Source organism: Parasteatoda tepidariorum, chromosome 2 (assembly GCF_982258835.1).
Source record: "Parasteatoda tepidariorum strain Cologne lab strain chromosome 2, Ptep-v5.0, whole genome shotgun sequence".
Classification (NCBI taxonomy): Eukaryota; Metazoa; Arthropoda; class Arachnida; order Araneae; family Theridiidae; genus Parasteatoda; species Parasteatoda tepidariorum.
This window is the reverse complement of record NC_141756.1, coordinates 21,561,275-21,588,848: the sequence shown is the minus strand read 5'-3', so window position 1 is coordinate 21,588,848 and position 27,574 is coordinate 21,561,275. Positions and strand designations below refer to the sequence as shown.

The 27,574-nt window shown below is 28.5% G+C and overlaps 1 protein-coding gene and 1 long non-coding RNA gene across 2 annotated transcripts in view; one reads left to right on the top strand and one right to left on the bottom strand.

The window, feature by feature from the left end:
- The window catches only part of Zip99C (Zinc transporter Zip99C), a 57,526-nt gene extending 33,484 nt beyond the window's left edge, over positions 1-24,042 (bottom strand). Inside the window, exon 1 of the mRNA XM_016055961.4 lies at positions 23,550-24,042. Coding sequence (XP_015911447.1) covers positions 23,550-23,811 — 262 coding nt within the window. The 5' untranslated portion in view covers positions 23,812-24,042. The remainder of the gene's footprint in view (positions 1-23,549) is intronic.
- Positions 1,780-3,193, top strand: LOC147814829 (uncharacterized). The gene is made up of 2 exons (XR_015430745.1): positions 1,780-2,191; positions 3,049-3,193. It is a non-coding gene; the product is annotated as an uncharacterized LOC147814829 (long non-coding RNA).
- Positions 24,043-27,574: the final 3,532 nt, after the last annotated feature.

Here is a 27,574-nt window from a genome sequence, read left to right as displayed (position 1 = left end):
TTGGAAAAAAATGAAATTATTTTCCGAACAACCCATTATATATAGCCTAGTCTACATTTTAGATTTTATATTACTTTTAAATCAAAACCACAGAATTTGAAAATTGAATTGAAATAAATCTCCAAAAAGAATAATTTCTTTATATTGACAGCAAAGGTGTAATAGAATTTAAAGAATTCACTAAAAAATCAAGGAAAATTGCAATTAAATAATATCTATTTCTATACTATTCGGAGAAAAAAATTCTGGTAAAAATAAAATCATAATTCCGGTAATTTAACCAAAATATACGGTGTTTAAACCATTCATTCCGTAATTTTTCCGATTATATGGTAACAGTTTACGAGAAATTCTCGTATTCAATATTTTAGTTTTTATTACCATGCATTTATTAAATAAATCCAAACTGAAAATTAAGTTAAACCTAATAAATGGTTTTTATGCCATGCTAAATTATCAAATTAAAATTATAAAATTTTAACACACTTAATAAATTTCATCGCATATCATTAAATTTTAGTTTATTATTAGTTTTACCAAGATCATTATTAAAGCGGTTCGGTAAAAATTACCGAGCTTTTCGGTGTTCCATAGAGTCAGAAACATGGTAAATTTTTATTATATTCTGGTAATTTTTAACACACATTTTCTTTATTGTTAAAATTGGATCTATATATTTTAATTTTTTTCAAAATCTGATGAAAAACAAAGGCATTTTGCCACAGCTTTGTTATTCTTTAGAATATAAAAAATGACACCTATCATTGTTTCACACTATGCTTCCCGAATACAAAATTCGTATTTTTTCCAGAGGAATTTTTAAAATATTTATGATTCAAGTATTATTCTTACTAATTTTTTTTATTTAACTATGATATTTAAAGAAATATTTAATACATATTTGTTCGTGAAGCTCTTGAAATAATTTGCGAACAGAAAAACTATGCGATGAAGAAAAATAAAATGCTTCACGCTACGCCCATATCACCTAGATAAAAAGTCTAACTAGGCAAAATATATACAAATTAATATTAAAATAAATATGAAATGTTAAATGTGAAACATATAATAATGAAATAGAGAAAAAAAGTTAGCAAAAAGTAGCATTTTCGAATAGTTAGAAATCTCCCTAGAAAAAGAACTTTCAATCGACAAGCTGTTGCCAGGTTACCAGACGGCAAGAATCAGTACGTTCTTCTGAAAATTAGGTTAAAGTCACAGTTAATCATATTGCGGTACTCAAATCGTGATTGTCCCAGATTCTAATACCAGGAGAAAGGAAAGTAATCAATTGAAAACTAAAACCAATTATAACCAGCTTTAATTTCGCCAAAATACAATGTGTGAAAAAATCATTTTATTTATTTATTTATAAAAATTCTTTTTCATGCGTTTAGTGCCATATTTCCGCAATCCAGAATAAAAGAAGGCGAGAACTTTAAAATGTAGAGTTCAATAAAAAGAATTGCGTTCCGAAACGAAAGGTTGAAATGAAAATTTATGTCTTAAAACTGATAAATAAATAACATTATTTAGAAAAAATATGAACTACTTTATTTACTAAGAATATTAGCTATGTCTTAAACATAACATAGAAAGTAAGATATGAAAGAAAGTAAGAATGTGAACAACAGAGTTCGATAAAAAGAACTATATCAAAACTATGTCTTAAATAAAGTGAATTGATAAAAAAATTTAAGCGAAATTTAAACTACTGAGTCCAATAAAAAAAAAAGTATGTTCGAAATAAAATACTAGAAAGAAAACTGATGTCTAATGGCTATATCACACGAGAGAAAATATGTGCAACTGCAAGTGTAACTGCAAGTGTAAGTGCAACTGTAAGTGAAATTTATCCAAAAATTGCTCGTGTGATATAGAAATCACGGTTGCACGAAATATCTGCAACCGTTCAGGCAATTTCTTTCATGAACCAATCAGATCGTTTGCTTTTATGACGTTTCAATTTTATGTGATGACGTATACAAATGTAAATAAAAATGGCGGCGACGTTGGTGAAGAGGATGATCGGATGAAATTTTTTTATAGACGAAACGGAACAGTTTTTTAGTTTAATAACAACATTTTCTTTAAAATCAAAGCATTAAAAATACTTTCACACGATGAAATAACCATCTCAATGCAGTTGATGTACTACCATAACAGGAACCTGCACATCATTTTAGTATCGGTGAGTATAGTACACTATTTTCTAGATAAATTTTCTTTTAAAATATTTATTTATTTTAAGCTAATAAAATTAAAACTTATTATAATTTGTTCCGATCAAAGTTTTAATTACTTTAAATAGAAATAATTTCTATTTTCATATATGTAAAGATTTATACTGGCGAAAAGATTTACTTTGAAATATTCGCCAAGCAACTCGCCAAACTTTGTTACATTATTATAACATAAAATATAATAATGATTATATTTCTTTATTTTCAAATTTTAAACTTTATTACTGTTGATTGTAAAAGCATGTGTCCGATTATTTGAAATTTTTTTATTATTATAATTATTTGTGAATTAATTATTTTATTCCTCCCTAAGAATTCTTTTAATTTTTGAAAATCTAAAATGCAAATTTCCAATCTCCTTGTCTGTTTCTACATTCATCCCCTCAATTCTTTTTTTTTGTGTGTGTGATGATTTACTAATGATACTTTACTTTTTATTTATACTTCACATTTATATTTTGATACTTAGCTTTTCTACAATGACAGTAAGTATGTAAGTGTACCTTGCTAATTTCTCAATATACATAAATTTTTAATAGTCTTCGACCATAAATACAATCTATTTTTCTTAAAACAAATTTCAATCCAAACATAAGAACTACAAAACCAAATATACCTGCCATCTTTCATTAGTGTATAGAATAATCTTAGAACTCTAATCAAAATATCTGTCAAACTTAAAATAAGTTTAAAGGGGATACCTAAGGACTTAAATGATTTCAAATTAATGGTATTTAATCTCTCTTATTCTAATAATGTGTTGGTAAAATTTTATCATGAAAGTAATTTCTTTCTTTTATTTCAGATATTTCGTATAATCCTGTAAGGTTTGTCTGGTGAAGAAGGAAAGAGATGCAATACTGTTTTTATGAAAGAAATTAAAAAATAAGAAATGAAAATGAATAATGTTCTAAATGTTTCACTTGACAATAAATGTTTTGTTTTTTAAATTGATTCTTGTATTATTTAAAATGCAAAACAAAACATGTAAAAGTCTGTAACAAAGTAATATGATACATAAAAAGTATGTTCTTAATAAAATATTGTTTTTTTTCCATAGTTATAAATAAATTTTAATTTATATACTGTATATTACAATAAATTTGTCCTAAAATAAATCCTATAATTTTTAATTAAATTATCTCATATCAATAAAGAATGTTTTAAATTTTACAATAATAAATTGTAAGTATGACATTGAAAATCCTCTTATATTTAAAAAACAATTTTACTAAGAAATTGGAAAAAATAATTTTCATAAAAGTGATACTCCTGATATGCAATGTGTAAATGAATAAAATTGATGATCCCTTAAAAGCTAAACTCAACTCAGCGGCACAGCCCACAGAGGGCCAAGGCCTTCTGTGCCCATCTCAGTTTTCTTGACCTTTGGGCTCTGGGATGCAGGAGCATTTGTTCCGGTTAGGTAGTCAGCCATAAGTGAAACCCGCAGTGTTTAGCTCCCAAGTATGCTTGGTACTCATTTATCGACCCACTGAAGGAATGAAAGGCTGAGTCAACCTTGCTCGGCCCGACGATCGAACCAGGGACCTGTGGCACGACAGCGCGAAGAGCTACCGCTCAGCCACCGGGCGTGATGATTCCTTAATGCAATGTAAATTAATTTGATGACAATAAAATTCTGTCACATTGTAGTATAGACAAGTATAGACATTATTTATTATGTATTTTTTAGACTAAATTAAAAAAATAGAATTGATTTGATAGAACTAATAGTTTTGATGTTATAAATATTTTATGAGCAAAAGGAAAGTCAAAAATTGTATATTTCATACATTAAACCCTCATTTCTTCTAAAGAATTATTTCAAAGGACTATTTTTTTAATTAAGCTTAAAAAATTAAATTTGAAGAAATGCCTTACTTGTTTAGATAGCAATGTCAGTTGCAAAAATGGTATAAGTCATAAAATTGTCCTTTCTACACATAAAACTTTTATAAATTTTCGAGTAGCTAAACTATTAAATCAGACAGCTTGTTTTTATTCTCATTCGATTTAGCGTATACATAGATAACGATACCGCACTTGCCTAGCTAGCATGTTAGATAGTAAATATATATAAATAAACTATGCTTTTACAGGGTGCGGAGCCAAATTCAACAAAAAATAAGCAACTTTTAAGAACATTTTAGGCACTCAAAAAATATTTTTAAGCACTATGTAAATTGACAAAATGCAAAATAAATCTCAGACTTCACATGATCATGATAAAATAACTAGAATTTGACAAAGAACTCTTTTCTTGATTATATTAGCCATTAAAAAATGATCAAGAGATTTTTCGGTTCGATTTCAGAGGGTGAAAAATAAAGCCTGAAATTGAGAAATCTTGCAAAATACAGCAGAGTTGCACATGAGAAAGCAAGGATCTCACCGAACCCAGCTCACTAGACGCACATGCGGACTCGCAAGTACTTCACCAAACCTGTAAAATGATTGGCACTTTCATACGCTATGGACTGACGGTACGCTGAAATTGATCGTGGTTGAATGCATTCTGAAAACGTGAAATAGAAAAATGTGAAAAACACGTTTTTACATAATACGTGGCGAAAATCGACATTTCCTTTCATAAATTTCATTTTCGAAAAGGGAAAATAAAGCACCTTTTAAAAACACCCATTAAGAAAAGCACCTTTAAGGGATTTTAAAAAATCGAAAATAAGCACCTTTAAGCACTTTTCAAAAACGCTACGCACCATGTTTTATACCTTAGTCACTCAAATCAAGATAAAAAAAATTGTCAAAATTCTAGATAGTATTTAAGTCCATCCCCCTTTCACCCCCTTATCCTTTTAGAGACGCACCATGTATTTAAGTCCATCTCCCTTTCACCCCCTTATCCTTTCAGGGACGCAGCATGAAATTCAATGATATCTTAATATCATCTCATATTATGAGGTAAAAATCATAATCATTTTTATACTATGCTACTTCACTATTGGGGAAATAAAGTTTTTTAGGATTTTAATTTGCTGCTGAAAAAAAGACTTAACACAAATACAAATGTAAAAAATTAAATCAAAATCAATCAATATTCTACAGCGTCTGTGATTTCTTTTTCCTCCCTTTACGAACATCGTTCAGAAACTATGATATAATAAAATATGATAAAATAAAATATGAGCCAAAAGTAAAGATAAATAACAAAATATGGTAACCCAATTACATGCAACCGTTCAAGCAATTAAGCAACCCTTTCGGCAACTCCGAACGGAGGAATTGCGCTTAGAGTTTCACTTACACTTGCAGTTGCACATATTTTTCTCTCGTGTGATAGAGGCATAAGAATAGGTAAAAACGGTCATGGAAAATTTCGACAAAATAATGCGTGCGTGCGTGACAGCGAAGCTTCTTCCTCATTACTTTATGCTGTTCCAGTCCTTATTCTAAACTGTATTTATTATTAACCAATAAAAATCTGAGTTTTTCTCATTAAAATCAAATTTTTTTTTGTGTAGATTTTGCGTAATATCACCATATTTTGCACACAAATATAAAAGGCAAAGTTTTAAAATAAAGGTTACGTGTACTAATACTTCAATCTGCAACAAAACTTAAATAACAGTTGAATGCCATGTAATAAAAGAAATATTACATCATATTAAATTGCTACAAGCTAAGTTTTGAGAAAAGAGATAAACTGCCCCTATTTACGGAATTTTGACGTCAGTTTACTTTGATGATCGAACATTCGATGGAGCGTTTATTACATACCTGGATGAAAACCAAACAACATAAAAAAATAATCTAATTTATTCATCAAACGCTAAAGACAAATACACGTGTCTTGTCTCATAGCATTCATTTCTATTTACAAGTGATTTAAAGAGCACTTGTCAATAAATAATATCTTTTTTCATTCTTTTATACCTTTTTAATGACTATCTCCGCAAAAGTTGTTCCGGAAATAAAGTTAAAAGTAATGGATACAAATATTAAAATCGTACAGCAGTACAATTGTAATACAATAATTATTAATATGTTATTAACACAATAAAGGATTCCATTGGTATTCTAGACAATTCCACTTTAGGCCCATTCCATGATTTGCTATACCAAGGGGGTAAAATTTCAAACTAACAAATTGATAAAAATAATGGCTCATTCTAATGTAAAAAAAGTTGAATTTTTCAAATTTGCTAATGATTTGGATCAAAAAAATTTATTAATACACTAAAATTTACTATTTTATTACACTATTTGTTTTACGATTTCTAATATGATTTGAACAGTCACCATTTTTTTTACTTTAAGATGATAAATATATTAAAATGATTAAAACTGGAGTTAAAAAATAATGTTATGGAATGTTTCAAAGGTAAAACACATGGTCTATTTAATTAAAAAAAGTTTTTTAAATATGTTTACCAGTGGGAAAAGAAAAACACTTTTTGATAGTCACACACGTCACATTCACTTTAAAAAGTTAATATAAAACATTAATGTGTGTGAGTATTAACTAAAAAACTTAGTTTATAAATTAGTGTGCATCAAGATGGCTAAATCTATCAGGACTTTTAATTTTGTTACATATTTTACACTTTAAAATTAAATTTTAAAATGTCACACACGTCACATTGTGACGTGTGTGAAAATTGTGGTGTGTGTGATTTTCAATTTAAAAAGCTTACAAGAATACATTATTTTATATAAAACAGAGAATACTGAAAAATAGTTTTAAAATTTAATAAACCTACATCATTTGGCAACTATTTTTAAAAATGGCAACACCCTCACTCAACTTCTAGTAGCTATTTCGCAATTACTTTAAAGTTATTGCATTCACATTTTTTAAAGTTTTGTCTTTTAAAAAAGTATTTGTGAAAATGGCTGCACAAAATTATGTTTATAAATAATGGATATAAATTATGAATTTAAAATTGGCAACAGAAAATTATGAATTTAAAACTGGCAACACTAACTAGAACACTCACTAGAAATTCTAATTTTACCTGAGCACATGTTTAAATTATTCTCCAGCTACATACAAATTAAAGATTTTGATTAAATATTTTAAAAGTTTATTCTTTTAAAGAAATTGGATTAAATTTGAGAGTTTTAAAATCATGGATGAAAAGAAACCAATGTCAGCAGCAGAAAGAAAAAGAAAATCCAGAGCTAAAAAGAAAGCAAGTGATCCTGAATACCAGACAAAAGAAAATAAAAGAATTGAAGCAATCAGAAAAAATAGGATACAGGGTATGAATGCACAGCAAAAAAAAGCACATAAGCTTAATGCAGCAATGCGTAAGAGGAAAAGTAGAGCTAAAAAGAATGAAGATGATGTTGTAAAAAATGATGATTCTACAGAAATTAGCATTTCTAAATCTCCTTATAGAAAACCTCAAGCACTTGGAAAAGCTATTAAAAAAACTGTGAGAGCACTTCCTTTTTCTCCCAGAAAGCGTGAAGCAGTTGTACATGGACTTGCTAAATATGTTGGACTAAAAGTAATCAATAAATTCGAAACACAACTTCATGGCAACAGCTTAGCAGAAGAAACTGTAAATCAAATTAAAAATTTTTACTTTCGTAGTGATGTTGTGTATACTATGCCTGGAATGAATGATGAGATTACTGTATATAATAGTGGTAGGAAAGTTAAGCTGAGGAAGTATTACTTAACAATGTATTTGAGAGAAGCCTACAGTTTATTTAAAATGGAGAAAGATAACCTGGAAGTCGGATTTTCGAAGTTCTGCTTCCTAAGACCGCCAAACGTTTTGCTTTTGCATGAAACACCTGCAGATCAATGTAAGTGCAAGATTCATGAAAACTTTATTCTTAAGTTAAAGGCTTTGAAAATCAATTACAGCAACGAATGGTGGCAAAGTATCTTGTGTGATACAGAACAAAATTCACTTTGTTGGCAAGGCCAGTGCAATGAGTGCAAAGATGGCAGAAAGTTTCCAGAACAAGTTCTATCTGACAGGGAAAAACCTGTACAGTGGTATAATTGGAAAACACAGAAATGTGAAGAGAGGACAGTTCTAAAGAAAGTACTGGAAGAGGGCTGTGTAGAACAGCTAATTGATTTAGTATTGGAAGATTTTGGTAAAATGCGAGACCATACAAATATTAAGAGAATTCAAGCAAGTGAATTTCAAGCTGATGAAAAAGATAAAAGGAAACGAGTCTTGCAGATAGATTTTGCCATGTCATATTCAGCAGAATATCAGCATGAAGTACAATCCGCATTGTGGAGCAGAGCAAGTGTTACACTGTTCACAGCAGCAGTCATCTATGATAGTAAATGTCAAACATACTTAATATGTTCAGATACACTTAATAAGGACAAAGATACCATATCATGCTTCTTGCTCCACTTGTATGAAAAGTTAGAGAAAAGAAAAGATTCAATTCAACCGGAAGTGGATGTTATATGGAGTGATGGGCCATCAAGCGAATTTAAGAATCGCTTTATGGTAAAATTACTAAAAGTGCTCTCTGCTAAATACTCTAGACCTTTCCGATGGAAGTATTTTGCCACTTCACATGGAAAAGGAATAGTGGATGGAATTGGTGGCTCTGCTAAATCTCTAGTTCGGCAGCGGGTTATGAGTTGCTGTGATAAAGCAATTGTAGTTCAGAGTGCACAAGATTTTGCTAACGTTGCTGCAGAACTAATGCCAAAGACTCAGGTATTTTATATATCACAAGCAGAAATTACTGAAAAGTCAATTTCAATGTCACTATGGAATGAAGAAGTACTTCAAGTAACAGGCATCAAACAGGTCCATGTAATTGAATGTTCCTCTGAAGGAAATATTAAACTTCTTAAGTCAGCACGAAGTAATGAATGTGAAACCTACAATGAAGGAGATTGGGTGCTTGTGACTTATGACGCAGAAAAGTATCCTGGTGAAGTGAAAACTGTAAAAACAGAAGAAATTGAAGTCTCTTGTATGATTAGATCTGGAAAGTACTGGAAATGGCCAAGAAACCCTGACATTGCCCACTATACATTTGGCAATGTAATTGGAAAACTTGATCCTCCAATTCCAGCTACTTCACGTGGACAATTTTACTTTGAGAAACTATAAATTACAATATTCTTATTTAAAAATATGCTGCTAAACCTTATTTTACCTATTTTACTCAATTAATTTGTAAGTTTTTCCTATTGCCTAAGTTTCATAATAAATAATTTTATAACTATTTGCAAGTGTCACACACGTCACAATTGAAGTCACACACGTCACAAGCATTTTTATTTTTTAAATAAATATGCATGACTTGAAATAATAAAACAGTGATTGATAGAAATTATATGAAGTATCTATTACCCATTTAAATTAAAATAAATATTATATATGAATATAAATCACAGAAAAAATTTAATTTGCAGATCAACCTGAAAATTTTCCTTACAAAATCGTCACACACGTCACATGACTTTAAAGTCGTTTTCTATTTAAAGCAAAAACTAAAACTAAATGCTTTTTACACTAAAATGTCCTGTCACTCATGCATAACAAAACCATATTAACAAGCTTTTCCCATCAATTTTAGGAGAGGGTATTTTTATTGTAAAGCATTGTAAAGTGACTCCGAATGTCACACACGTCACTATGGAATGGGCCTTTAGGAAAAGGTTATATTGTTCCTAAAAAAATAAAAGAAATTCTTCTTTTCTTAAAGCAAGATTTGAATTCTTTTCAGAAAAGATAAATGGTATTATTCCTCTCTTTGAGCAAGGTTTCAATGCTTTTAAAAAAAGATAAATGATATTATTCCTCTCTTTGAGTTAGGTTTCAATGCTCCTCAAAAAAGTTAAATAATATTATTCATCTCTTTCAGTATGGTTTTAATGTTTCTCTATAAAGATAAAGAGTATTATTCCTCTCTTTGAGTAAGGTTTCAATGCTTCTCAAAAAAGTTAGAGAGTATTGTTTTTCTCTTTGAGCAAGGTTTCAATGCTATTCAAGAAAGGTAAAGACTGCATATAATTCCCCTATAAGTAAACGGTTGTAATATTGCAAAAGAGCATCTCCAAACGGAGAAAGAAATTCTGGTAAAATTACCGCACTGTATGGCAATGGCATTTATGGTAAAAAAGTATATTATAATTTTTGTGAATAAAACCAAAATATACGGTAATTAAACCATTCATTTGGTAATTTTTCCGTTGAGATGTTAACAGTTTACCTGAAACTCTTATTATACCATACAACAAATTATACCATATTACATTTTAGTAACAAATTTCACCGAAATTTATCACGTATTATAAAACTATATTTAATGTTAATTTTACCAAAATCATTAGTAGAGCGCTTCCAGAAAAATTACCGTTCCCATAGAGCTAAAAACAAGTCAAATTTTATCATATTTTGGTAGTTTTGACAATAATTTTTTAAAGTGCAATTTGTCTAATCTTAGTAACTTTCGATATCTTTTTAAATATCTAAGATAAAAGAAAAATTTAGGATAATCTATGCAATCCCCCCCCCAATTTCGGATAAAATAATTTAGGATAAATTCCTAGGATTCTTTAAAACAACTGCATGGAGCATAACTAATTTTCATTCCACTATTTTAATAAATTTCAGATTTTGAGTTGACACTCAATAAAGTTTGACAAATTAGGGGTTTTGGAAGTCACAAGCAAAATTTGATCACAAGCTTAACAAACAAAATAAACAAAACTTAGTCACAAGCATGAAACATTGTTATAGGGTAAACCAACCAGAGAAGGAACATTTCATATATATTGATTAAAAATAAGAATTTGAAAGTTTTTCTTTAGATTGATTAGTAACAATAGCTTACTGCCAAACAATAGGAAGTCATCTAGCAATGTTTTGGATTACCTGGTCACATAGACTTCTCTGGAAAAAATTTTAAATTTGTTATTATCTCTTCAACACCTTGTTTCCTTGAAAAGATTATAAGGTGAGTGTTTGTATTTATATGTTTGAAGTGGAATTAATTGCACGCAATAGTTTTATTTTTCTCACTGTGAAAATTAGAATTCAAAATATAGTTAATGAAGTTACGTTTTATTTTTTTAAAGCATCATAGCATAATCAAGTACTGAGAGAAGGGGGTGTTTATTCACTGGATCACCAAACGATGAAATACCAGTGAAGGAACAAAGGTTCCTTTACTGTGTTTTTTCTAAGTTAATGAAAATGAAAGAAAAACTTTAATTTTCTTGTACCTTTAGTGATGTTTTGCATCAAAAGTATGTGAAAAATACAGAAAACAACTTCTAACCAGTGAAGGAACAGGCATGTCCCTTTACTGGGCATAGTTTTTCCAGTGAATGAACAGTATGCGTTAATATCTTCACTTTTCAATTCACGATTACAAAAAAAAGTTAACATTTTCTAAGTATTTGTATGTTATAATTTCAAGAATAGGCTTGTTTTTAGATATTTGTATGGCATATAAATTCATAAAGAGCATTAAAAATAACCAACATTAAGTGTTCCTTTACTGGGTGTTCCTACACTGGTAAGAGCTGTTCCCTCACTTGGTCTTCTTACTACTTGTTATTTGAACTTCCTAAACTTTAAAACAATATTATGTAAGTTCTCTACAATTTTTTTACATAATTTGCAATTAGTAGCAAATATGATGACAATGTCATTTAACTAAAATTACGAATTTTGAAATTAATATGATTTTTTAAAGGCAAGCGAAGCTTAATTGTTCTTTCACTGGTTAGTTTACCCTATAGCAGAAAATATTTTTCATGCATGATAGTTACAACACAAAAACTGCAAATGATGCTATAACGTTTCTTTTTAATTCCTTTTACCCAAAAAGACTACAAATTTCTTAAACAATTGTTCTAGCGCCAGTAGAAATAAGAATCGCAGGAAAAACAAGTTGAAGTTTATATATTCATCAATTAAGTAGAGAGATAACAAATATGCTCTTAATTCTAAACAAACAAAAACACATTTGTTTGCAACTCATTTAGAAGTATGCAGGAAAATATTGTTCCCCAAAACAAGATCCGCTATTTTTTTTCTTCAATTTTTACGTTTAGAGAGTAAATGAAAGGTATTGGAATGAACCATTCAGCCAATGTTAACTGGTTAATATGACGTGAGCTAATGAAGTTAAGTGATGTTTTCGATGGAATCGTTAGAATTGATTACAAGGTTACGGCCAGATGTTTTATCTGCTTAAATCACCAAACCAACGTTTTTATGGCCTCTTAACCTTGTTTGGAGGATGCGTTTTGCGATATGAGAAGTTAATTTATGCCATCGTTTTATTGATTTTCTTGTTCTTCATTTTAAATTGCGGATAATTCTCTCCGTGTGTCACTGAAAATATTTTTTCTTATTAAAGAAATAATAAAATAAAATTTAAAAACATCAACTATACATTAAATTTCTATTTTTTTTTATGATATATTTTCTTTAGAACTTTAAAGAACACATTACTTCTGCAAAACTTGGGGGAGAAGAGTTTTGATGGCAACAGAAGTTGAATACGAAAGCATGCACCCCTTACATTTTCAGTTATAGGTCGGAACTTAACTTTTCAAAATATTTTATTTTATTATTTTCTTCTTTAAAATTTTTCAAAGCAGTTGAAATTTTAATTGACGATAAGGTGAAATTTGAGCACTCTATTTTGTCTGAAAGGGGTCGCTGCGCTTGTCCTAACTCTGCTTGTAGTTGTCAAGAAACTATTAAAACTGTTATATTTATTCAGCACAGAGCTTAATTAAAATTTTAATATTTTAACTAGTTGGAAAGGGGTCAAAAATTTGATTCATGATTTTCAATTGTCGATAAAGCTACTATAAATTCTACTTGCGATGGCTAGTAAACGAATTTAACTAGCATTGTCATCATAGTTAAGTAATTATAGCAACAACAAAAAATGGGTTCAGAAAAATTAATACTCACGATTTTCTTGCACTGACTGCTGTATATAATTTATACAAACAAGTGATGCATTGCGTAATGCATAGTTTTTTATGTAGTTTTTACCCAACTAAACTACCCAACTCTCCCAAGCACGCTTCGCTCTTTTTAGAGGGGAAATGGGGGTGCTTTGGGGGAGAATTGTATATAATTTATACAAACAAGTGATGCATTGCGTAATGCATAGTTTTTTATGTAGTTTTTAACGCTGAATCAAATGAAATCAATGACGAGACAATCGGATAAATAGTTAAGAAGTTATAATGGTTTCATGAACAAAAAAAAGTACAATTTTGTAAGTCTACCAAACAAGTGAGGCATTTTTTTTACGTAAAATCGAATGAGAATACACAAGTCAATTGGAGGAATATTTCAGAAGTTGTAAGAGTTGTATAGAGAAAGTACTCCGTTTTACATATACAGTGGGCAAAGAAAATAAACGGACCACCCTAAATAACTTTTGATCTAATGATTGGATCTTAACGTTCTAGGACTCAATCTTACTAGTAAAAGAGGGTTATTTCGACATGCTTGAAGCTCTTCAAAAATGGAAGCCCATTTTCAAGACTTGCCAGACGTGAATAAGAAGAAACAGATTGATTTGAAATATAAAACGTAAAGTTGCTAACGAAAAAAGGAAAAATAAAGATGAGAAACAAAACTAGAAAAACCACAGTAGCTGAGAGAGAGACAAAAAGAAAGCCGAAAGAGGCGAATCAGGATAAAATGCATTTCCACGTGCTATGAAGAGGTGGTGAGGAAATAATGTCGTTTACAAGGGAATCAACATTAATATAAGTAAAACAATATTCCAGAGCATCAAGATGAGCTAATATGGGGGGTAGAAACAATTTTGTCTCGTCGAAATTGAATATTACTTATTTAAATAAAATAAAAATCATTTTACATATTCCTTTATTTATTATAATTTTTAAAAGTTATGATTTTAAGCTTTTTATTCCAAAACGTTGTGATTTTTAAAAATACTTGCAAAAAACACGAATTTAAATCATGGTCCAGATTTAATTTGGGTTCGTTTGAACCCAACGTTAAATTGAAATCAGAATTAAATTGAGTTTCTTTTTAACCCAATTCAACGTTAATTTCAAATTTACAAAATTAAAAGAAATTTTTTTTTATAAATTCACACAAACAGGGTCTTTTACAAAAAGCCTACATATTCCTCTACTATTGTATTTTTTTCTTCTTTTAAATGTGTTTTTTAACTTGAAAGATCACAAAATTTGTAAATATATGAATAAAGATAGCAGATAGTGTACGATAAAAGTTCAACGTCCCCTATACCCTTTGCCTCCCATCCAAAATTCAGTAATAGATCAACAAACCTCATCCATCAGAAGATAAGAAGGAAAAAGTAGCACGAAAAGATCAAGAAAAGAATTATTATTTACAATTCCCCGGTCCACCCTACACCACACAAATAGGCGGAAGTCTAGACGATTGTTGTCACATTTATCTCGCTAGATTTCACCTTTTAAGATGCACATGGTCAGATGACCCGAACGCTGCACGAACACCAACTTATATATAAATAATATGCATTATCAAAAGAAGCAATATGTCGTAAGCTCATTGAATAATCGATTCTTAACTAATCGCCGACGCCATTTTTCAGTGCGCAGGGCCTAATTTGAAATTTCGCCCAGTCTGGCAGTTTCTGGACTTATCACAGTGGGTCCACATAATTCGGAAAAGTTGTTCATGTCGGGGCACTTTCAGACGTATTGTCTTGTAACAAATCCACATACTTTTAGGCCAATTAGAAAAAGTATTTTCTAATTAGCCTGGCACTTTTAGACGTATTGTATTGTGACAAATCCACATATTTTTAGGCCAATTGGAAAAAGTATTTTCTCATTGGCGGGGCATTTTTATACAAATTGTATTGTGACAAATCCACATACTTTTAGGCAATTAGAAAAAGTATTTTCTAATTAGCCTGGCATTTTTAGACGTATTGTATTGTGACAAATCCACATACTTTCAGGCCAATTGGAAAAAGTATTTTCTAATTAGCCTGGCACTTTTGAAGTTTATCAGAGTAAGCTCACTAACTTCATTAAAAAATGCATCATTTATTACTCAATTAGCATGGTTCATTTCAGGCAGTTTACAATAAGCCCAAAGTAGTGAAGGCTTGCTGTAAATAGCTTTTATTGCAATAAGCCTAAGCAAATTGAGTCAGAGTACTTCTCCGTACATTTTTTTAAATAGCCGAAAGACATTTAGGTTTATCGTAGTAAAAAATTAAAATTATTATCAGCCGGATTAGAGAAAAACAGAAGACTTTTTCAATTAGCTTGGTGTATCGCAAAATGCTGGCGACATTTGGAAAGGGCTGGATTTTTAAATTAGTTTAATAAAACAGAATTTTAGAAAATAACGTTTTTGGCAGTTGAGTTTAAAGATAGTTCATGACATACTTTGAAAAATTAAAACGTTCTGTCTTAATATTTTGTGAAACTTGTGTAATGACTGGAATTTTTAAAGTAGTCAAATCAATACATATGAACAAAAAAAATAATAAAATAAAAAAAATTGGCCGAAAAATAAGGAACTGCCATTGGACTGAAAATAAATATGGGTTACAGCTGTTTCTAATGGGAAGAGAATCACGACAACAATGGTTGCAATTAAGAAATGCAACTAGAAGGCCCACTCCCTGCTCGCTGCGTTCTCCAACCCTTGAAACTACTTTCGCAGTTCCTTTCAGATTGCTCCGCAATTCTTGCTCGCTTCGCTAGCTTATTGAATAATTGTGAATTTTAGTCTAACTATGTATTCTAACACTCGTTTTTAAAACTAAACTACTTTCTTGATTTCTAGATTACTTTCTTGAAACTACTTTCGCAGTTCCTTTCAGATTGCTCCGCAATTCTTGCTCGCTTCGCTAGCTCATTGAATAATTGTGAATTTTAGTCTAACTATGTATTCTAACACTCGTTTTTAAAATGAAGTTTTAAAAATATGCAACCTATACATACTGTGAAACTTATGATTTATAAATATTTCATTCAATTTATGTACACTTAATTTTTGTATACAAAATTATAAACTTTAGTGGTTGGGGCCATAACATATTCTTTATATTGGCTTATCAGACTTTAATGATATAATAGTTGAAGCTGTTGTTCTTTAACCATTGCTACTATTTGACAGAAAATAACGTTGGAACAATTATTTATATCGCTTCCAAAGTTTTTAATCAGAATTTAATGATATGAAAGTCGAAGCTGTTGTTCTTTAACCATTACTTGACAGAGAATAATGATAGTACAATTATTTATATTGGTTCGAAAGTTTAAATCAGATTTTAATGATAAAATAGTTGACATTGTAGAATAGTTAAAGAACAAAATTTCTTTAACTATTGCTACTATTTGACAGAAATTTTGGGACAACTATTTAAATTGGTTCGAAATTTTGTAATCAGATTTTTAATGATATAAAAGTCGAAGCTGTTGTTCCTTAACTATTACTAATAACTGACAAAAAATAACGTTGAAACAATTGTATATATATTTTTGTTTCGAAAGTTTTTAATCACAATTTAATGATAGGAAAGTCGAAACTGTTGTTCTTTAACCATTGCTACTATTTGACAGAAACTCACATTGGAATAATTATTTATATTGATTCGAAAGTTTTTAATCAGATTTCAGTGATAAAACAGTCGATCCTGTTGTTCTTTAAGTTTGTTTAAAAGTTACGATTCAAAAAAATAAGAAATATTTTCTTCCAGTAGCTTGTCAGAAAACTACTCAACAGCTTATAAGCAGAAAAGAATTAAAAACTTATGTATGTAGCAGCTTATAAGTTAGTCACCGGTGTTGACCAAGAAGAAAAAGAAATGGTCCATCGAAAGAGAAAAATTAGTTTTTATCTTATCGAATCAACTTTTCTTCTTTTCTTTTATCTAAAAGGTTAGTCAAGTTTTATTGGAACAGTTTGTGTCAAAAGTAGCCCCCTCAACTGAGCCCTTTCCCCCCGATTAAATCGGAGCTAAGAAATAGGGCTCTTTATTTATTTGGTTAGGATCTTAATCAGCTCAAGACAATCAGCGAAACATGGCCAAAAGCTCACCAATATTATACCCAAATAATCTGCCGATAACATCTCCAGAAGAGAGAGAGGGGAAATTACATTTTGTTGAATCAACTCGATAAATCGTACAGATGGAAAACGTTCGTTTTCTTTTAGATTCCCACAACTTACAATATTATGTGAGCTTTATAAAAAAAATTTTTTTTTTATTTACCAGCAATGTTTCTGGTGCAGCAGAAAATAATTATTAATAATTCTGCATAATTCCCGTATAATGAATATTAAATCTGTATCATTACGTTTTATTAATAATTTTTAAATATTTTGAAATGTAAATAAAAAAAAGTGCCAGAATTTGTAACAGAACATAACAGACTTAATTCGTATACTAATATTTTGAGAGAATCAACTGGGACTGACGTCACAAGGGCAACGATTATGTTACCACTTTTTGTATGCTTATACCTTTTCCCCATTTCTTTTTTTATACCTTTCGCATTTTTTTTTAAATGATCTATTCCCCATCGACAAAACTCAACCATCACAGGAGTTATGAGTAAGAAGAGAGTGAGTGTTGAATTCATTTTTAAACATTTTTATTAAATTTTTATAAATAACGGGGCATCCAGAAGAGAGGAAGGGGCTTCTTAAATGTGACAGACAAGGGGCGAGGGGTATTAAGAATAATGACATCATACATTTTGATTAAATCTATATTTTTCTGTTGATTTTTTAATATAATTTTTATTTTTCTCAAATTATGTCTAAATTTTCACAAAATAGGTTCCTCTCAGAAGAACCCAGAAAGACCCCTGAAAATATCCTCAGTGGTAGATGGATCATGGGTTAGAGTTCCCTTGCCGTCAGGGTAATCGTGGGATGTTTGCGTGGTTTTCCTCTCCATGTAACGCAAATGCGGATTAGTTCCATCAAAAAGTTCTCCATGAAGGCAAATTTCTGCCAATACTTGATCCAGGAGTTCCCTTGGCTTCTGGATTGGGTTCAAAATTACAAAGCTACGTAGTTGAAAATTGGTAGTCGTTAAGTTAAATTTGGGTCTGCTGTTCAACGGCTTGAAGCGTTCGCCTACCAATAAGGAGAACAGGTTTGAATCCCATCGGTGGCTGATTGGTATGAATTCTGTACCAGCAAGCAAAAGTGCTGACGTAAAATAAACTCACTGGTATATGGATCGTGGAATTCTTCATGTTCTCATAACAAATTATACCTCTGGGTGTACTGATTTGGAAACTGATCGTTCTCTGGTTCAGGTCAAAATTACGATCTGTAGATGAATGAATGGGCCCACCCTATAAAAGGGCGTGACAGAAGTCGAATTCTTGACTATAGATGGCGCCAGTGGAAAAACAAGAACAATATCACCCCTAGCCTTAATGGCCTAAGACGACAACAACAAAGCTATTTGCCCTTTGTCCGTACAATTCTTTTCCGCAATATATAAAAAGTTAAAAGTTACAACTCTGCTTCAAATTTTAAGCATGTAAACAGCGAGTTTGAACTATATTAATTATTATAATAATAATTATTATTATTATTTAAATTTATTTGACGTAAGAGTTTTGAAAAACGCTGCCTACTACTAAATCAACTCTCCATTCTCTGTCTAAACTTTCATTCTTTTCATAATGGTTCTATTAATTCTGTCAAATTTTCCATTTCATTATGAAATCGATTATTCTATTTAAGGAGAATAAACATTCACGATTATAATCAAATATCGAAGGGCATTCCCATCAGAGCAAACGATTTTCAATCTTTGTCCTCTTATTTTCGATTAAATAAAATACACTCGGCGAGGACAGGCACTCGAAACTAGTATCTTAAAACGAGATAAAATCGACGATGGATTCAATCGTCTTTTTTATACAATTTTTTAATCATTATACTCGGAACATACTTTTATTCAATGTCTGACTTATGTACATAAAAAAAATTCCCACCAAGATTTAAGCCAAAACATTAAAATATAACTGTTTTTTTTTTTTTTTTTTTTTTTTTTTAATAGGGGCTATACTTCAAATACAAATATTGTTTGTTCGTTAATATATCCTATATCATTCCTCTAGGTATTTAACGCAATGGTCTAAAAATGATGCTGGCGTATTCTTTTTGGCAAAAAAATTATAATGATATGGTTCCTTAATTTTATCTTATTTTATAACCGTAGTTGAACAGCCGACCCGATTTCAGATTTACGACTACCAAAGTTCAACTCCGTAGCCTTCTAATTTTGAAACCAATCCAGAAGACAGGGGAACAGCTAGATCAAGTATTGGAGGAAATTTGCCTTCGTGGGGCACTTTCTTCGATGGAACTTACCCGCATTTGTGTTGCATAGAGAGAAAAACATGAAAACCTTCCGTGGTTACCCCGACGGCAAGAGGACTCTCACCCACGATCCATCTACCAATGAGGATATTTTAGGTCAGCACCGTGGTCGGTACGAGGCGAGTGCGGAATTCATACTATGAAGACAGTGATGCATATTCATGAATTTTTACAATCATAATGTCTGACTACGTAGAGGTCCGAGACAAATTTTGAATTATGAAGATAGTGATGCATATTCATGAATTTCGTCATGAACTTGTACGATTATAATGTCTGACTGCGTTGAGGTCCGAGACAAATTTTGAATTATGAAGATAGTGATGCATATTCATGAATTTCGTCATGAACTTGTACGATTATAATGTCTGACTACGTTGAAGTCGGAGACAAATTTCTAATTATGAAGATAGTGATGCATATTCATGAATTTCGTCATGAACTTGTACGATTATAATGTCTGACTGCGTTGAGGTCGGAGACAAATTTCGAATATGAGTATAGTGTTTCAAATTTACTCCCTTAACCCTATTCCATCACTGACACAAAACTTTTACCCAAACAAGTTTATTGCATTGGCATTACTTTGTTTTGAAATTGACTGTATAACTAATAAATAAAATGCGCAACAATAAAGAATTACTAAATAACCATAAGAGTTGAGTTTTATGGAGACATAACGAACCGAAATCAATGGAAAACGTGATGAGTTGTTTTCCTCCTTTTCTTGGGCTCGTCTATGGATTTTTTTTTCCTAATTTTTTTTTTTCATAAGACAAAACAGGTTCTTATTCCTCTAGGTTTCTTATTCCTCTTATTCTTTCTTAATTCTTCTTCAATTAATTTTATGGAATGAACTATCATTCTGATATATTTTCAAAAGAGAATTGATTATAAAAACTAAAAAAAAATATTTTTTCCCTAGTCCCAAAAGATTCTTTTCCACCACCACTCCCGATTATCATCATAGAATATTGGTATTATACATGAATGAAAGGATATTGCCTCTTGATTAAAAAATTGTAAGAGCCACTGCCGCTTCTGTTTTAAGTGTTTAACTTAACAATAATAGACTTAAGACTTAGACAATTAGACTTAAAAGTAGAAGTTAAGATGGTTTGTAGAAAAATGTTCAGATTGTACAGTGAAATAAGAAAATTTAGCATTCAATAATAAGTAAAATTACTTTTTATTCATGGTTTCTTATTGTGTTGTTGCACATTTTGCATTATTAGATAAATTTAAAAAAATTTCTAAAACGGTTGAATTTTCTTCTTCTTCAAATTCAAGCAATCGCTCATCTTGTTATGAGTAGTCTATTAACGAAATATTCTTACAGAAATAACAATAATTTTATATTTTATTAAAAAAAAGTTATTATTTTCTTTGCTTTTTTTTTAGAAAAATATTGCCTTTTAAGGGAAAAAAATGTTTAAGAAATGATAAACAGAACAACCAAGGGGTTTGTTGAGCGGAGCGATAAGTGGGTCTATGTTAAAAGAAGGAAAAAACGCAAGTTCCACATTCGCCATTTTTTTATTCTACAACATAAAAAATACGCTGTAGAATGCTCTGCACTCCGCAGAAATACAAGTACAAAATTCAAATTGTGCTGAAGGGACTACATTTATTTATAAACTTAACATAAGTTTTTTTTTTAATGATTCAATTTTTAAGTTCTTGTCAATTAAATAGATTTTTAGCGATTTTTCTTATTTCTTTATTTAAAAAATGACTATTTATCCATTGTTGTATAAGAACTTACTTATCTTTTTCGAGATCTTTATTATATAAGCTGGAATTGAATGAAATGTTGAATATAACGAAAAATAAAAGGGAGAAGTTAAATGCTACTAGATATGAATCTCAGCCTTTATTTTGAAATTTTTAAAAATATAAAAATAAAAAAAAAACTTGCTTCGAGAGAGATAAAAAAAATATATTTATAATTGTATCTTTTTTTCGTTCACGAAAAAAATTATTTCTCATTTTCTTTTGTTTTGATTGAATCACACATTTTACATTCCTAAGTTATACATTTCTTTAAAGTAACAATTGATTACAACCAGATAATCTTCAATTTCGTCATGAATAACATATTAACAAAATGTTCTTAATTTATATATTTATAAAAAATAATATAAAATTTAAAATACAAAATTTTGACAGTATAAAATTTATATGTATACATTACTAACAAAATGTTCTTAGTTTTCCCGGAAAATATCGACTTTCTAATTAAAAAAAGTGAAAAAATCAATGGCGAATGAGAAAGAAGATTTGTAAGCGGAGCCCCTCCTTGTTTCATAAATATTTAGTCAAAGAACAATTAAAATTTTTCTTTTCTCTTTTTCTTTCATTGATAAAATAAAGGAAACGCAAAATCAAACAAACTTTCAATTTTGTACTCAATTCAAATTCTACGATTCTTTTTATTATTATAATTATAAGAACCTCTTTGAAAAAAAAATCTATTTTCTATTTAACAAGAGTTATTTAAAACATATTTTGAGAATGCTCTTGACACGACATTCCGTATCCATTCGACGACATTTAATTCCTATCCTAAGACAATAATGAATTTCTGTGCTTGCAATTTCATTCCCAAGTTCTTAATCTTTTTCAATTTTTTTTAATTATATTTTAACTAGCTTTAATGTATTTAATATTAGTGTCCTTAAATAAGCATGATTTAAAATAAATAAAATTAATTCTACGTCTGTAATTTACTTATTAAAAAAGAGGCAATTCTTACTAGTAGTTAATAATATTTTTTTAAAAATTAATAATTGAATATCAAAAGATTGCAATTTTTTCAAAAAATTTAATAAAACTACTTTTGTTTTATTGGATTTTTTTTCTAACACCTTTATCAAATTGTTTGAAGTTGATTAATTCTCTATGCATTAGAACATAAATTTTCATGTTTAAAAATTAATATGTCTTTTTCATTCAACACTTTTTTGTGTATATTTATCAAATTAACTCAATATTACCCTATAAAATATTGAAAATATTTTCCTTAAATACCTTAAATTTCTTTATAAAAGATGATGTAATCTTTTTTTTTTTTCGCTAACAGCTCCATCTACACAATACACAATTATGTCTTAATAATTTAAAACATTATTTTTTTAACAAATTTAACGATTTTTAAAAATGATTTTTAACATTTAATACATACAAAATCAAATGTTAAGCAAATAAATGCATCTTTGACCAAAACATCTCTTCTAATATCAAGGCTTAATAGACTATAACTTTAAGAACTTTTCAAAAGAAAAACAATTAAATGCCAATAATAAATTTTTAAGAAAACGATATTTAATCACTACAAGATATTTTAAAAATAGTTTTCCAGAATATAAGAAGTATTTATTAATAAATTTATAATTCTCTTAAATGTAAAAAAATTTAAAATCTGAAATTTTAAAATGTATAGCGATTATAAAGTCTTTTAAAAGTTTAATTGAATCATTCATTGGATGAATTATTTTTTGCAAACGATAATAAAAATATTTTTATTCCTTGCAGAAAAAATCCATTCAGTAGTTAAATATTTTTAATTGCAAAAAACATTCTTCACACTTAATAAAATTGTAATTAAAACACATTGCAAATACTAAATCACTTGAAATTGAATTAAAGGCATGATTTCTCTTCATTTAACTATAATAAAATGCCATTATAATTGTATAATAAGTTAAGTTCATCATTTCGATTATATTTTTACAAACACTTTTGAAAACATTAAGTTAGGATGAAAATGCTTTCTAAATGTAAAGTAACTTTAAACGGAGTGTTATTTGCGATAGTTGAATATTTTTATCGCCTGCTATAACAAGAATAAATATAAAATTTCATTCAATTTTCAAAATATTAACAAAAAAATATCAATGTCAATGCAATGGTATTTTATAAATAAATTTTACCATTTAACACCATTTCAAAAATTAAAAATAAAATCATAACAAACCTTGCTCATTGATTTTGGTTCCAGCGTCAATAGGAACAAAAATAAGCGGCACAATCCCTGAGAGCCCAACAACACAGGATGCAAGGATCGACAAAATCCACGTTTGATACTGTTTATCATTTAATCCATGTGAAATCAGATCTTCGAACCACATAGATGAGCTATTTTCCGATGCTATAGAATTCTCCGGTCCCATATCCATGCCCCTCACCAAATGGACAAAACACAGGCATAAACAATAGAACAACGTCATTTCGTACATCGTTTTCGCCTATGGACAGTGACCATTAATACCCATATTTTGAACCCATGGACATCCTTCTACGAGTGAAAGGATGCAACACATACCATCACCAATAACTGAGTGATCATCTCTTTCACCGATTTTGGAAGAAGCGTCTGCCTCTTTATTTTTGTTTTGTTTTGTTTTCCTTCTTCATGCTGCGTCTGTCATCTCAGAACTGCTTAGTGATAGACTGCAAGTGCCATCTATGGACTGATAACTAAACTATAAATAGAAATAATAAATAACGTATTTGTTTTTTTAATTTCGAATTAATTTTTATCAGAGGCAGGAGAGTGGAGGGCTAGTTTTGACAATTATTATAAATTTGACCCAGAAAATTTGGAATTTATCATTTTTATCTTTTCTAGCAATTTCTTTATTAAAATTTATATGTTTGTTTTCATATTAGCGGCATATTTTTGAATAGTTTTTTTTTTTAATTTGAAAAAAGTTATTTTAGTACAAATTCGTTAAATGGAGTTTGTGTGGACACGTCCTAAAATGAATAATTTTTTCAATTGTTAATTATAAAAGAGCATGTAAACTCAAAATGGAATTCATTTTAACTTAAAAATGCCGATTTGAATAAATAATCTTAACAATGTTTATTTCATCACTATTAATGTTAAAGCCAAATAAATATCAATTTATAATTAAGATCTATATTAAGTATAGTCAAACTATATAAAAAAATTATTTTAATAGACAAGCTACGACATTTAAAAATGCATTTTTAATATTAAATAAGCGTAATATATCATTTATTAATTAATTAATTCAACTTAATTAAGACGAATATGATTTTTATTTTAAATTATAACTAATTTGAGAAATCGATGTTAAATGTACTCTGAAAAATAAAATCAGTTATAGAGTATTGAAAATGAAAATTTTAAACTTAAGAAACACGAATTTAGTTTATAAATTTAAATATAAGAATTACTTTAAAAATCTAAGAATTAATTTAAAAATAATTTAATACATTAATTTTAAATGTTTCTTTTTTCAGCTTAAAATATTTCTTACTATTGTAATTTAAGTATTTGTTGCACTTAACTTTTCGTCAATAGAAAAACTAATAGAATTTAATAAATTAAAATCTAAATTGTTGTTAAAATTTGCAAATGAATGAAATGCATAACAAAATTTATCTAATTTATTAACTAAAAAATAAAATTAAATAAATAAATTATATACTTAGCGAAATTCAAAAATTTTTTTAGACTGTTAATTAAGAAAGTAATAATAAATATTTACTAAACGTTATTTTTTGCATGAAATTGCCTTTGGATAAACAATATTATAATTGTGTGCACAAGTTATTCAATTTGCTCAAAAAATTCATCGAGATACGGCGAAATACTTCCCAACTTGCGGCTATCTCCTATATTTTGGGGGTGAGAAAGCCGAATTCGTCGAGAGAGAGAGAAAAGGTATGTTTATTCAGATAGAAAAAAAAAAAAAAAAAAACGTCTTTGTGTCTGATTTCGTAACTAAAAATATCGTATGTTCTAATTAATTTTAGCATGTTGAGGTCACCCCTTCGGATTATTAAAATTGAGTTCTGGAAAGTGAAGATCCGATAACATTGGATCAAAAGTTATTCATTGTGGTCCGCCGACTTTCTTTTATTTTTTCATTTTACTTATTTATTTATTTGCCTACTGTACAGCTCCTTTTAGAAAAAACACACACACATATATATATATATATATATATATATATATATATATATATATATATATATATATATATATATATATATATATATATATATATATATATATATATATATATATATATATATATATATATATATATATATATATATATATATATATATATATATATATATATATATATATATAGATATATATATATATATATATATATATATATAGATATAGATATATATATATATATATATATATATATATATATATATATATATATATATAGATATATATATATATATATATATATATATATATATATATATATATATATATATATATATATATATATATATATATATATAGATATAGATATATATATATATATATATATATATATATATATATATATATATATATAGATATAGATATATATATATATATATATATATATAGATATAGATATATATATATATATATTAATTCAAAACTTATAAGTTATTTACAAAAAAAAATGTAAAAAATTACATTAAAAATGAATTTAAAAATTTATTTAAAAGCATATTTGGATAAGATGCAGGGTAATTAAAGCTTCTTTATTAACTAAAAATCTATCATATTATTGTCTTGTTTATCGGTTTATTCATTTCTTGGACAAGTAATCAAATAAACTAATTTTAAAATGCTTTTATCCTTTCTCCGTTCTTCCTAATCTTTAATAATCATTGAAAATGTTCTTTCTTTTACTAAAATATTGATTTGCGATGGATTATGTGAGTAGTTTTTTTGCTTCATTTCAGACAAGGGTTTTAAAACAATGTATCACTGACGAAACACCATTTAGTAATTAATTATTTTATGAGCTATTCTTCATTTCGCAGTCTTAAGCTAAAATTAGAATCCAATTTTACGTGCCATTCTTCATTTCGAAATTTCACACTTTTGTTTATAACTTAATTAAAAATAAATTACAGTTTTTGGTAATATTGTCGACAGTGGTTCAAAAAATTAGTAAATAATAACAAATAAGAAAGTTTGAAGGAGACGCTAATAATAATTTTTGATTTAATAGTAATTATTTCAAATTTTTATATTTAAATTCAAACTCGAAAATATAATTTAAAACTCAAATCCAATTTCATTATGAAATTTCAAATTTTTGTTTAAAATGCGTTGTTAAATTTTTTTTTATGATTTTTAATAACTCTGTAGACAGCGATTCAAAAAATAAGTAGATAATAACGTGTAATAAAATTAAACTGAGCCGCTTCCAATAACTTTTGATCTAATAAAGATAGATTCAAATTTTTATACCTAAATTTAAACCTAAAAATCTAATTCTGAATACGGACCCCAATTTATGCTCGGTTCTTTACTTTGAAATTTCACATTTTTACTTTAGAAAAATACACATATATAAGGAGCATTGGTGTCTCTTCAAAATCAAAGGGTTAATATTAAGGGTGAAAACTTTAATAGAGTATAAGTCGAAGTCAGATTTGGAGTCGAAGTTGAGCTCTCAGAAGGATCCACGGAGTCGGAGTTAGAGTCTAACATTTGAACTACTCACAACAGTTCTTTCATAAACTTTTCATTTCAATATTTATGTTTATGCAATTTTTTAATTTCCACTTGATGGAGTTCTTACAAGAGAAAAATTCAGAAAGCAGCGAAACAACAAAGTTCAAGTTCGCTGAAGTGTTGGGATCGCTTTCAATCTGAGCCTAATACAGATACTTCAAAAGAAAATAAATAAATAAGAAACGGTTAAATATTACAAACAAAAAAAAGAATTGTAAGATTTCTTAAACCTGTTCTCCGAGCAAAAACACATAGCACTAAAGAAATTATTAATAAAATATTATCATTATCTGTCAAAAATGTATTTTAATTTATAACACAAAATATGAAGAATGTTTTTCTCTGAATTTTTAACTTATTAATGTTCCATACTTTATGCTAAAAAAAAAGAAAAAAATATTTAAAAAGATATTTAAATTACGCTATTTTTTGTAGTGGGAAAAAATTTAAGAAATCCTACATTTTGGCACGAATAAAATATATGC